This window comes from Bidens hawaiensis, unplaced genomic scaffold, assembly GCF_021521415.1.
Source record: "Bidens hawaiensis isolate Kalapana, Puna unplaced genomic scaffold, B.hawaiensis_p1.1 tig00001961_1, whole genome shotgun sequence".
In the NCBI taxonomy this organism is placed as follows: Eukaryota; Viridiplantae; Streptophyta; class Magnoliopsida; order Asterales; family Asteraceae; genus Bidens; species Bidens hawaiensis.
Window position 1 is genome coordinate 466,940 of NW_027491109.1, and position 13,894 is coordinate 480,833.

At 35.4% G+C, this 13,894-nt stretch overlaps 2 protein-coding genes across 2 annotated transcripts; one reads left to right on the forward strand and one right to left on the reverse strand.

Moving 5' to 3' along the window:
• Nucleotides 1–6,018: 6,018 nt before the first annotated feature.
• Nucleotides 6,019–8,432, forward strand: LOC143604334 (protein KAKU4-like). Its single transcript, XM_077080851.1, has 8 exons — nt 6,019–6,381; nt 7,066–7,118; nt 7,242–7,318; nt 7,407–7,489; nt 7,583–7,644; nt 7,742–7,859; nt 8,011–8,033; nt 8,220–8,432. The coding sequence occupies exons 1-8, from the start codon at nt 6,123–6,125 to the stop codon at nt 8,430–8,432; spliced, it is 888 nt and encodes a 295-aa protein (XP_076936966.1). The 5' UTR covers nt 6,019–6,122.
• A 247-nt stretch (nt 8,433–8,679) lies between these two features.
• On the reverse strand, nt 8,680–13,291 carry LOC143603584 (protein ACTIVITY OF BC1 COMPLEX KINASE 1, chloroplastic-like). The gene is made up of 14 exons (XM_077080350.1): nt 12,950–13,291; nt 12,036–12,242; nt 11,863–11,952; nt 11,626–11,772; nt 11,359–11,523; nt 11,120–11,260; nt 10,852–11,031; nt 10,559–10,754; nt 10,333–10,460; nt 10,140–10,211; nt 9,925–10,037; nt 9,656–9,803; nt 9,456–9,525; nt 8,680–9,305 (listed from the first exon to the last, which is right to left on the reverse strand). Exons 1-14 carry the CDS (start codon nt 13,271–13,273, stop codon nt 9,241–9,243), a joined length of 2,046 nt encoding a protein of 681 aa, XP_076936465.1. The 5' UTR covers nt 13,274–13,291; the 3' UTR covers nt 8,680–9,240.
• Nucleotides 13,292–13,894: the final 603 nt, after the last annotated feature.

A 13,894-nucleotide genomic window follows, 5' to 3' on the forward strand; every position in this document is an offset into this window, starting at 1 on the left:
CGACGCATTTCAGGTGAATTTCATCTTTTTTTGCATAAAAAGAAGAGTTGTCAGAAAAGATGAATTTTGTTACAAATTATTTAAATTCGAGGGTTTTTAGATAAAAGTTATCTTTTTTTTTGCATAAAAAGAATAGTTATTTAAAAAACTTTTTTGAAAATCATATCCACCACCATTCACCACCACCACCCACCGCCCGCCGCCATCATCAACAACCACCACTCACCGCCATCATCCACCACTACCACCCACCGCCATCATCAACCACCACCACCACCCACCGCCATCATCCACCACCCACCACATTCTTAACACTTGCCATATTTTTAAAACTATAAAAATCATCCGAGGAGATTAAATCTGTTGAGAAATTATCGTTTTTTTTTTTAACTTTTTTGAAAATCATCTCACAAGACTAAATTCATTGGAAAAATATCGTTTTTTTTTTTGCAACTTTTTTGAAATTTCTCGTATGAGACGAAATTCACTTGAAATGCGTCGGAGGAGATGCATTTATGAGAAAAAGATTTTGGCCAGAAAACTATCGGTGCAGACAGATTTGGGAGCAACTTTCACGTACCTTTACACGTGTCACACTGTGAGTGGTTAACAAATCTCACATCACGATTACCAATGTCACATTGAAGATAAGTTTGTATGGACTATTTTAGGAATCTCTCTCTCAAATGAACTATTTTGGTTTTCTCTCTCCTGTTTTGGACTATTTTGAGAATTATCCCTATGTTTTATGCACCCATAGATTCATTGAACCTAGACAAAGTATCGTTTATCTGTTTGTTAAATATTGAAAGTGGTTATTGACTATATCCTTTTCTTTTCAAACCCCAAACTCCCAAAGTCAAATTACCATATTGTGCTTATTCTACTTTATTAGATGTTAAGTTGAACAGAATTATTAAAGTATAGCTTTTCGACATTTATTTCAAATATAAAGAAATACATAGAAAAAGTAAAATTCGTATCCTTAGGCCTTGAGGTAGACTCTAACTATTCTAACTCCATATAAGCTTCATATCACTCATTTTTTCTCTTTCACTTCATGTCATCCAAAGGAAATGGTTTAACTCATTTAACTCCATCTCTCTTCTATTAATATTTAATATAAAATCAAACATTTAGTTTAATTACCAAAATAAATAATAACTAAACAATTAGTAATTAATACATATTTAATGCATATTGTTCATTTTAACCCGTTAGAAATATAATCCATGGGTCGTTTTAACACACTTAACACAAGTGGGGAGTGGTTTAATCCATCTTTAAAGTGTCATGTCATGTTAACTCAAGTAAATGTTAGAGTATACTCCATGGCCTTATTTATCGGAGTTAAAGTGGTCATTTTGGGACAGATAAGAACAATCAATTTGTGCATAAAATTGGAATAATTGGATTCTAAAAAAAGATAACATCTTTAGTTGGAGAGTCCAAATGGAGAGGATCGCAACACTTATGGCTTTGGCTAAAAGAAGCATACAGGTCCCCCAGTTGCGTCGAGTTTTTTGGAAATTTTGAATCAGTTATCCACTTGTTCTTTGGTGGATTAGGTATGGCAATTCATCGTGGTTTGGTGTAGACTGTCACGATTCTATGCTTTCACGTCAATGACGTCATAAAATACTACATGTTTAACAAATAGAAGCGATAATCAACATAAAGTGGTCCAATCCATTGTTTATAACTTTATATCACTAGCTGGAGCATCTAGAAAACGAGAAAGAACAAAGTGTTTAATAAAATAAACAACCCGTAAACAAAATAGTGGATCAAATTAAACTTTGAGCTTCTTATGGGTTACGTATATATTACAGAAGATTATAGCAAGCTTGGAACAATGGAGCAAGTTTGATGTTGCGATATAGTTGTTTTTTATGTTAGGTTGGTTGTTAGTGTCGGTTTGATTAGTTGGTGTTTGTTTATTATTGTTTTATGTGGAGTTTAAGTTGTCTAGCCTCCTGCTAGTTCCTCTTCTTATTTAATAAAACATTGCCATTAAAAATGATATGATTTACTCTAATATTAAAAAATAACTAATAAAAGTATTTATTACTCATCACACAAACAAAATTAATATAAAATTTGATTAAAATTAATATAGCATGAAAACAAAACAAATTAAATTAGTAGAACAAAAAACACTTCATGAAAAATGAAAAGCTAGAAATGAAAAACTTCATAAGGGCAAAGAGGTCAAGATCAAAGATACAGTGGGTGACCTTAAAACCTTAAGCTTTCTTTGGTTAAAATATAGATCTAAATATCAGGTCGAGGAATGAGACAATTTGTGCAAGTCTATATATTTTTTTTTGTCTGTTGTTCCTCATGTCTATGTGGAGGGGCCAACCTATGGTTTGCTTCTTAGTTTGTTTTAATGAAATTCTTCTTAAAAAAGAACAAAACAACCAAACGAATGTACTACTGGAAAGGAGTGAAGTAACAAGTGTTGAGAAAATTAGTTTTCTTGTGTTTTTTTTTTTTAATTTATTTTATCATTTAGAGCTAAAATAAGTATCATTTATTGGATTCACAACAAACCAAATATTGTCCAATACAAAACTAGAATTAGTGTTTAAATTATTAAAGCTACAAAAACAAGAATGAAAATGAGTGGTATGTAAGAAGATTAGGATATCGCTCATAGGTTGCTAAAGACGTTGCTACCGACATTGTTACTACACCAAGGTTAACACCGACATCGCTACCACCCTAGACTGCTACCACTTAGAAGCAATTCTTCGCAATTCTATCGTTCATGTGTTGCAACCAACCTGAGTAGATACTACCACAGTACGCAACTACTGTTGATGCACTTAAACATAAGGGGGGATCGATTGCAACCATAATTTTAAACTGATGAATTAGCATTTTAGACATTTAATACTCGATGAAAAGAAATTTACCGATTATGCTATATAACTTGGGAAAATTCCCAAAATAAACGTTTATGAAAATATTTTTCAGGTTTTAGGTGTCATTTGCAAGAAATTCCCAAAAAATGTATTATAATTTAGTCGTGACGAGTAGTTTGTATAACCAATTAAAACTTGACACGTATCTTTAAGCTACCTGTAATGAGCAGATTTACTTACCATTTACTCGTCACGACTAAATAATTTTTATGTCTCGTAATCAACGCCCACGGAGTAATTTATAAGTTCTTTAGTCGCGACAGTGGCGGATCTAGAAGATTTTTTCAGGGGTAACCTAATTTTTTGTAACCTATGGCTAGGGATGAGCTCGGTATCATACGGATATATACTAATCCATACTGATCCCGATTTTCTAATAAACTTGGTACCGGAACTGAAAAAGTTCGGTTCATTCAGTACCGATTCGGTACTGGTACCCTAGGCAAAAGTTCGGCAAAATACTGGTAACGATCCCAATTCCCCGGTCCCAGTTTTCTTAAAAACTTGGGTACCCTTACCGTTACCGAAATGTTTGTTTCGGTACCGATACCATTTTCACATCCCTACCTGTGGCCCCTGACGGAGCCAAAACATCATAACTGGAGAGTCCGGGTTAACTTTTATTGTTGTATTCACGATCATATAATGACTATTATCGTTTAATAATCAGCATGTTAAAAACACTATAATCTCAACTTCTTTTGAAATTATCTTAATATCATATTGATATTTAAATACACACACACATGAACTTATATATAATATATCAACATATAATTGATGACCAAGATAAGAATCAAATAAACTAATAAAGATTGTTCTAAACTTCATGTTTCAGCTAATAATCAAACCCATGAATCTTTTCTGATCAACATAGCCTTTGTCAAACGAACAGACCCAAAAGCCGCAGCCGGTAAAACACCGACTCACAATCGCATGTCAGAAACATCAACACAACAGACAATCACCATCACCAAGGATTCCGAATCAGAACCCGACAACGATAGACGACGGCGAACCCGCCACCACACCAATGTTGCATACGGTTCCCAAATGAAACTCGGGCTTCCAAAGACGGTTGTATAGCCGTCGGCAATGTATACCAACGGTAGATCGGAAAACATTGACTACCGACAATCATCAACCACAACAGACAATCACCACCACCACTCCACCGCAACCTAGTGCTCTGAATCGAAACTGCACAACGATAGATGAAGGCCAACCCCGCCTACGGTTCCCAAAAGGAACCCGGCAACCATAAATCCGGCCACTGGACCACCGCAACACCACACCATCGCTACCTACGATCCCCAAATAGTCGATATAATTAACTAAACTTATCTAGTAATCAATCGATCGATCGGTGAATCAATACAACCAACACCCAACACTGACGGTTAATCCGACCACCGGACCACTAAACCACCACTGACGCTAAACCACCAACACCCAACCGCCACCAAGAGTTCCCAATCGGAGGAACCCGGCAACGACGGACGGTCGACCCACGGGTCACTGCCACCAACACACGACCGCCGCCTAGGGTTATGAAACTGAACCCGGCAACAGCAGTGATGGCTGCCATAATCGTGTGGTGGAGGCAGGGTGAATCGAAGAGGCGACAGTTTTATTGAATATGAAAAAACGTGTGTGAGAGATACAAATGACACGTAGCACTATTGAAGACATTTGTCAATAAACCAATTAGGCAAGATGACGTCAGTAGTGTACCACCATTGGAAGCCCAAGTTACGAATCTTGAAGCACAACTTTGCTTGTAAATGTAAATATATAAATTATTATTTAAATGATTTGATGCCGTTCAAAAAAAAATAATAATAATTCACTGAAAAAAACCTCTTCATAAAGAAATAATAAATTTAGCCTTTGAACAATATTAATATTAAAATATTAGTTTCTCATAATTTAGACTCGTAACAGTAAGAAAATATTATTCAAAAATTAAAAAAAAAAAACTAACGCTTATTCTGAAATTAATAAACTAAACAAACTTATAAAGTAAATAAAATTTAACCACAGTTTTTAAGAAGTTTGTTAAAAAGAAAGAAACAAGTGGTTTAAATCTTATAACTTTCTGTCTCTCAGTATCTAAAAAGACCCATATCATTCTTATATATTGAAATGGGTCAGGACTTAGTTGTTTAAAATGGTCCAGTAATCATATATTAGTATTAGGTTATCTTCCTCACTCACTCACTTTATTCTTCCTGCTATTAACATTTAACAGAGCCTTTGGTGACGAGAAAAAATTAAAATCCAGCAAGTCCAGTTTCACTTTTTTTCATCTCAGTACTCTCCACGGGTAACCTAATATTTCCTCTGGGGTATCCTAATACATTAAAAACAATTTGTTCTCTAATTCTGTACTTAGCCATGAAAGTTGAGGGGTAACCCATACACACCCTGGATACACCATAGATCCGCCCTGAGTCGCGACAAGTAGATTGTAAGGTTAAACTGGTCGCGACGACTTAACTACTAATAAACTACTCGTGTGGGGGAATGTAAACCAGGTAAACTAGTCGTCGCGACTAAATGACTTATGAATTACACGTGGGCGTTGATTACGAGACATGAAACTTATTTAGTTGTGACGAGCAAATGATTAGTGAATCTGCTCGTTACGGTTAGTTTAAGGGCATGTGACAAGTTTTAACTGGTTCTACAAACTACTCATGTGTAATCATAAACCACTCGTCACAACTAGTTTATAATACCTATTTTGAGAATTTGTGGCAAATGACACCTAAAACCTGAAAAATGTTTTCATAAACGCTTATTTTAGGAATTTTCCCTACAAAAAACTGAAGTTTACAGTTCTTGTCTGTGATTGGAGTGAGATTGTTGACCAACCAAAGGATACCATGTTGATCATTTTAGTACTATTGTATTAACTTGTCAATCATTAAATATCGTTTAGAGATTTCTAGAGATAGGAGATTTCTAGAGATAGGTGACGCGGGAGTTCGGTTGTATATGTATGTATATATATACAACATACAATATCTTGAGGGACTACAAATGTAACTTACCACCAGCAACTATATAAACCACCATTTCATCATATCATCAACCGCCACAATAATATTATTAATAACTGTCTAACTCCAATTCATTTCAATTTCTCTTCACATTTCACATCTTTTCAATCAATTTCAACTTCCCGCCATGGATTCCGGTACTCAGGCAGACGTAGACGGCGGATCCGGCGGCAAAATACTGAAACGGCGACGAATTGCCGCCAGAAAGACTCAATATAACCGTCCTACTCCGCAACATGTAAATGTAAACCCTAATTGGCGTAATGCAATTGCTGTTTCGGGTAAGTATGTTGCCGGCGGTGCGGGTAAACTTATTTCGTCGCTTTGGAACCCGAAAACTTGGGGCGAGTGCTCGGCTTCTTCTTCCGAGACTGAGTCTGATTCAGGTATTGGAATTTGGTTTAATATTAGGGTTTGGTTAGTGTAGAAACTGCCATGTTAATAAAATGTGGTTTAAATTATTAAATCTTTGTGTCATTTGGATTATAGTTTTGGTAAATGCGAGTATTATGATTGTGCTTTAATCATGCGTGTTGCGGTGGGAACTTGGTCAGTATCGGTTTGGTTACCGTTGAAAAAATTGTTTTGTGACCAAAGTTGAAAGTAGAAAGTGTTGGGGTTAAAAGTAAAATAGTTTTTTGTAACCAGATCGTAAAAACGGTCAGAGTTGAAAGGCTAAAAGTTTGTAGTCAAAGTTGAAAGGCTAAAAATTTTGTACAGTTTGTGTAAGTGTAATAGTTTTGTGGCCAAAGTTGAAAAGCTAAAAGTCTTGTGGCAAATGCAAAGTTATATGGGAACCAGAGAAACGTTAATTGTGTGCACTGTTGGTGGTCAATTCTTGTTGAACAAGAAGAAAAATACAAAATTGATAGGTTGACTTGGCACAAATGAAGTCAAATGTTTGACTATTTCTCAAAGAAATCTTACTTTGATGATATATCCATTGAAATAACAGACAAATGTTTAAATTGTTGTAATGTAAAAAACAAGCCTCACTATTTGTTGGTTGGCTGGTTCTGTCTTCTAGTTTATTTTGGATTTGAAATATTTTATATTATCTGTTTTCACAGAAGGTGGTATAGAAGAAGATAATGAACATGATGATGGTGCTGAGCTTAAGCAGGTAATTGCATAGGTTATTAACGATTTTTAATAAAAAAAGACAATTACTTGGGTGACATCCACATACATTAATCCATAGTTTTTTTTATCTAAAAATGTATTATATATCTTTTTGTTACACCAGAATAAATGCAGTTCGTCGGGGAAGAGTGAGATTTTATATATAGTTGAACAATTACTTATGCTCGATCGCTTTTCAAGGTAACAATCTTTTGCCATCACATTTTGCAGTTCTTTATATTTCATATTTTTTGTTACTTATGAATATGTTTTACAAATCTTTTAACAGGGAAGAGTGTGATAGAATAATAAAGATCGTCAATTCGCGACTTGCAGATTATTCCATGAGAGAGGGAGCGGATGCTGGATCAAGTAAGATTTTGATCATTAACGTCTCTAATTTGACTGTTGAGTTATTTCTTGAATATGTGTTGTGGATAATGTTTTTTGTTTAATCATAAACAGATAATCCAAATATTAGCAGCAAAGTGATCATGGAAGCAAGAAAATTGATTAAAGAAAACCCGGTAAGACACTTGTTTGTTTATATATTATATATTTATTTTTAATTTTAATATTCACTGAATTTCTTATCCATCTTTTGAGCACATTTTGATGTCACAGAGGAATTATTTTTCTGGTGGATCATGGAATATTCAGAATGAAGTGCAACGGTTGCATTCCAAGGCCATAGAGTATATTAAACCAAAAAAACTATTCGCTTTACGAGCACCAAAACCCGGTAATGACACTGTGAACATGGCTTCAAAAGGTTGGTCTATCGTCTCATGTTTATAAGTGATTTCAATTATTAGTCACATACTCACATTTATATTTTCTTAATCAACAGCTTGGCATGCGTTTTTAATTTCATGTTTTTTTTGTCGCTTCAGATACGAGAACCACTCTAGATAATGTACCAACCCCAACTTTGTCAGAGAACCACTCTAGATAATGTACCAACCCCAACTTTGTCATCCCTTCCGATAATCAAGGCGAGACATCAGGTAACCTCAATGGCCACAAAACACCACTATAATTTTTTACATACATTAATTATTTGTAAAATATATTAATTATTTTCATTTTTGTTGTGCTTCAGAGTGCAGAGAAAAAAGAGCTTAAAGATGATAAAACGGGTGATGATGTGAATCGTGTCAAAGGGAATAGTGAATGTGCGGAAGTGGCTGATGTCATTCTTGCTTCTGAGGGCAGTTCCAATGACCCCACTTCTACTAACGAGACCGATAGCCCAAGTGTAAAACGAGCAGCAAGAATATACAACGCTAAAAGAGGCAGGCCCCGAGGCAAATGATTATATGAATAAAGTTTAACCTGACAGATCCAAATCTTGCTACAAATTTAGGGTGTATTGATTAGCAAATCGAGTGTAAGCTTTAGAGTTTACATTCTTGTGTTGACAGATAATCTACTAGTTTGCTGGTTTTATCTTATATGTATTTGAACTAATAATCTACTATCTGGTGATATGTATATAATATATATATATATTAGTAGCATACCGTGAAGAGGAGTTGTATGTAATGTAATGTAACTTTACTGTGGTAGCTTATTTCGTCTTTAATGACAATAAAAATGGTGTAGACGAAAACTCCTCGATTTTGGCAAAATTGAGAAGAGGCGTTTTATATGTGGCGGGAAAGCCAAAGTAAATTTCCCAGGATATGATGATGTGGATCGCGTGCACAAATGTCATTATTGAATAAGAGAAAACGCACAACCACAGCACCATTTGTGCATCGTCAAGTTTCAGATTCAACGCCCATTATATCAAAAACACTGCTAAATATATCTATATGTTACATCTCTTTCAATCATTTTTTGTGCCTTAAAGTCCTTCAAAATACATTATATGCCCCTAAAAACCAATATCGTTGTGTTATACACATAATAATATATATCACCCTAACAACTCATGAAATATGTTTAGCCAATTATCTGGTGGAGTAATTCTATACAGCTGTAAGTATTATTTCCTTTTTCTTATCATTTATCAACAACATATGTGGGGATCTTTCTATGGCTTATCTGGAAATTGTAAGGGGAATAAATAAATAAATAAAAAATGTGTAGATGGAAAATAGGCGTGTCAAAAACCTGAATCATTTATCAGATAAGACAGATGCGCTCCAGGAAAGCATAAAATCTCGGGCAGCTGAAGGTAAATCTGCAGGCAGATTAAAACGTTCATTAACTAAGACTATATTATTCTGATTATTCAATATTCCAAAAATTATATTTCTTGTTTTATGAAAGTATGAAACTAACTTAGGTAAGAAACAAAGAATGTAAGATGGCATAAGTTAATAAATCATACCTCTGACTACTTCCAATGCAACTGAGGGTATGTCTATTTGGTCTTCAACAAGCCTATACACGTCAACAAGCTACAAAATACATAGGCCATGTAAGTTGGAAGCGACATAGGAATCCAAGATAACGTGAAGTGGATATTTTGACCCACTGCCCGGCCCGCCCATTTTCCCACTCCTACATAAACCGTCATATTCTACATACCTCTTCAACATGAAGCTTAGAGTCTTCTGTTAATGCAAGAAGAAGTTGTCTACGTATTCCTTCATCAACCAGAAAAAGTCGAGCTCCGTCTTTAATGGTGTCTGTTAGATCCAATTTCTTTTCAACCTTCAACTCTCTGGAGCTTTCTCTGATCATAAGTCCAAATGTTATACTTTAGATTCATAATTAATTTGTTTGTTTTCATTTTAGGGGGGGGAGGGATAAAAGAGATATATATTCTCACACGTTTGTATAATTTAAATACGCACATGTTATTTCCTTGAAGTGCAGGATTACTGCTCATCTTTGACACATTCTCCTTTGCCAGCACAATTAAGTTTTCAAGTCGCTTCCATTGAAAAACACCATCTTTGAAAAGAACCTAACATATAAATGAAATCCGCTTAAAGTAAGAAAAAATGAGATGCGTGACTTTCAAGAATTTAAGATTTAAAGAAACTGTGTAAAATAGAAAATAAATGACCTGTATGAGGCGTTCTCGAAGAGCAGGGTTTGGGTCTGTCAAAAGGCGCTTAGCAACATATGGATATGCAACCTGGTAAAGTGTTTTGTTATTAATATGTACTGTGATAAAAACTATTTTACAGAAAATGAATAATCACTTTCATAACATTCCTCAAAAGGATACATTATGTGACATTTAAGAGCAGTTTTACCTCGAGAAATTTAAAATCTGGTTTCAGTGTAAAACAAATGCCTTCTTGAGTCAGTAACGAACGAATGACTAAAGAGAATCTTTCAGGGATCCGAATAGGGTACTGGTAAACAAGTTGATTAAATTTTCCTGCATCAAAATGAATTTCATCAAAGATTGTTAATTACATGATATACACTAACTGAGTGGCCAGTTATACATATATATAATTAAAATACAAAGTTTACCAGTAACACTTCTAAAATTAAAATCAGCTAAGCCTTTTCCAGCCGAATTCTGCCAAATTGCTTCCAATGCTGGAATTATGGGTGAGACATCCGTTCCTTTCGCAAGGAATCCAAGTCTTGTGAAATCATTTGCCATTTCAGCATAATCTTCATTTACGGCATGCACAACAGCATCAATCAAAATCTGTTTGTTTTGCTGAACACAGACAGAAAACAACATATTTGTTTTAAAATGGCAATCATGGCAACATTAGATTCATATAGCAGTAAAAATAGTGCAGTGTAAACATTACTTGACTTAGCTGAGCAACATTCCCAAAGTCCACATAAGCAATACGCCCATCACGCATGGCAAAGATATTTCCAGGGTGAGGATCACCATGAAACAATCCAAATTCTAGCAACTGTCTCAAAGCAGCACTAACACCGACAGTCAAAAATCCATTTACATCTATACCAGCCTCCTTAATGGCCTGAGATAAATGAAAAAAGAAATCAATAGCATGAAGCGTGATCTAATGGTTCATACTTTCTGAAAAACTTATATGCGTATCATATTACCTGTGGATCAGTGCACCGGATTCCATCAATCCATTCCATAACCAGAACACGTGAACCAGACAGCTGTCTGTAGGCCCTGGGAATTTTAACGGTCGGATCACCCTTGAAGTTTTCGAGAAAATCTTCAATGTTGCGAGCTTCCTGATTATTACAAAATAAAAGAACTCAAGTTATTAAGTAATTAATACTGTCTCGTTTATACCTCTTCCAGAAATGAAATACTATTATCTGAATAGTACCAATGTGTAATCAAGCTCCTCCAAAAGCTTCTCACCAAATTCATCAACAATAAGCTCTGCATTGCAACCCAGCTTTTGTAGACTGATTCCATTTAAAAATGAAGCAAGTGTTCTAAAAAGGAAAAGATCCCTGTATATTATAGGCTCTATTTCAGGCCTTTGAACCTGCAAAAACAACAGTTATGCTCCATTTATAGTAAGTTGCAATTCCAACCACAATTATAAACAGAAACAAAACACAGAGTGAGATTCATTAGCCTGTCTAACCTTAATAGCAACATCCTCTCCTGATGCACGTAGAGTAGCCCTGTAAACTTGGCCTAAACTTGCAGCAGCTATAGTCTCTGATGAAATTTTGCTGAAAATAGCTTCTAGAGGTTGCCCTAATTCCTCTTCTATGATGCTGAAAGCAACCTAAATCATCATTAACCACTCACATATTAAAGAATGTATAAACCAATAAGTAAAAATGTTTCTTGCATATATCATATATCAGATCATAACCTGATTGGGAAAAGGAGGAACATCATCTTGAAGAATGCAAAGTTCATTCATATAATCTTCCCTAATAATATCAGGTCTGTTTGCAAGAACCTGTGGAAATTTGCAATAGTGTAAATAAATCAAAACTAACTTGCTAAAACAATCCAACGAAAGGTTAGAATTGAAAAACTAACCTGGCCAGCTTTAATGAAGGAAGGCCCCAAATCACATAACAAGTTCCTGAGCTGGCGAGCACGAAACGGAACAACTTCTTCATCCCTACCAACTAAGTAATCATACACCAATCTAGTCCAGTAAAACCCTAACTTCCACACAATCTCAACTCCTCTACCAACCAGTGACAGAATTGCACCTTGTGATTCCAACACCTTACTCTTAACCTACAACACTCAAAACACACAATTCATATTTCATTCAAGTATAATCCAAAACTATGTGATTATAATTTTAGGGCTGGGAATGTAGGATCCGACCGATGTTAACCTACTAAACACACAAATAACAAGAGTAATTATTATTACTCATAGTTTTGAATTAGAGCAATTACACTAAGAAAATGAATAATAGTTACTCTAGTAGTAATAATTAGGGGTGCAAACAAGCCAAGATGCCCATGAGCTACTCGAGCTCGGATCGATAAAAAGCTCGAAGCGAGCCGAGCTTTTTCAAACTTGAGCCGCGTATCGGAACCTTGTTTATGCTTGCCGAGCCTTAACGAGCCACGTGAATTTCTTTAATTTTACCTATTTTGGACTTCTATGTATTAATTTCATACTGCACAACCAAGGTTGAGCCGAGTTTTAGCTCGTTTAACATACCACACGAGCTCGAGCCGAACTTAGGCTTGTTTAAGGTTTTTCTCAAAACATATAAAAATAATTACAAACATACATAACTTAATTAACATATATTAAACGATCCGCGCCTGATCTCAAACTCGGCTCAGTGTTAACACAATTACTCAAGTTATCTATACGCTTCTCACATTACGAGCCGTTTGTAACTGTATTTGAATTTGATCCTATCACACAATCCATAATAATTTGTCTAATTAGTTAAAAACAGAAAGTGATTACAGTTAACTCACAGTCTCAGGAGTATACTTGCGAAACGGAATACAAACACCGCGTTCGATATCCAACTGCTCCAACGCACTGCTACTAGTTGACGGCTTCGACGTCACCTGCAACTCCTCTCCACTCCGATTACCTCCGGTGACGTCACCACGTGTACGACCTGTCGAAGCGGTAGCTACGGCCTTCGTAACTTTCAAGACCTTCTTCTGTACCGGTCTTCGATTATTACTAATAATAACAGGAAAACAGGTGGTTCTGTAGCAACTGGAGCTGACGAACGGTGTGTGTAGATGTAGATGATAGCTAGCGGTGGTCATATTATTATTATTATTCATATGGAGCCCTAGGAATGAATATGAATTGGATGGGGAATAATAGAGTTAATAGCCATTTTCGTCCCTGTGGTTTGCTACTTTCGCCACTTCAGTCCAAAATTTGTATTTTTGTCAATTTAGTCCTCATAGTTTTAAATATTAGCCAATTACGTCCTATCCGTCTAACGGCATCCAGCTATGCCGTTAGTTCAAGGGTATTTTTGTCTTTCTCCTTTTTATTTTGAGTTATTGGTCATTTTCGTCCCTGTGGTTTGATACTTTTGCCAATTCAGTCCAAAGTTTGAAATTTTGTCAATTTAAGTCAGTTTTTTTTCTATAACCCTAGAGAGCATTATCCAAGCCCAAAACAAGTCTGCATTTACTCTGTCGACAACAGTAATCATACCCCCTCCTCTCGTATTTAGTTTCTAGACGGTTCCTAAACTCTCCCCCATGGTGGAATTCAATGGTAAAGTGGTCAAAGCAATTCTGTGAAACCGAATTGTACGGAAAAAACTAAAAATCGTTTCTTTGATGAATGCATAATATTTAGGGTTTAGAGATTAACATATCATAACGAAAATCTAGGTCGTAATCAACTATTATACATTAATCAACAAAACAATTTTTAGTTTTTTCTGT

Bases quoted from the DNA above. Each gene is read 5' to 3' on its own strand.
- LOC143603584 (XM_077080350.1), bottom strand. From the start codon at position 13,273: ATGAATAATAATAATAATATGACCACCGCTAGCTATCATCTACATCTA. The intron at 10,755-10,851 runs GTAATGTTTACA...GTCTGTGTTCAG, and splicing joins ATGTTGCTCAGCTAAGTCAA to CAAAACAAACAGATTTTGAT. The intron at 10,461-10,558 runs GTAAACTTTGTA...ATTTTGATGCAG, and splicing joins TAATTTTAGAAGTGTTACTG to GAAAATTTAATCAACTTGTT.
- LOC143604334 (XM_077080851.1), top strand. From the start codon at position 6,123: ATGGATTCCGGTACTCAGGCAGACGTAGACGGCGGATCCGGCGGCAAA. The intron at 7,319-7,406 runs GTAACAATCTTT...ATCTTTTAACAG, and splicing joins ATGCTCGATCGCTTTTCAAG to GGAAGAGTGTGATAGAATAA. The intron at 8,034-8,219 runs GTACCAACCCCA...GTTGTGCTTCAG, and splicing joins CGAGAACCACTCTAGATAAT to AGTGCAGAGAAAAAAGAGCT.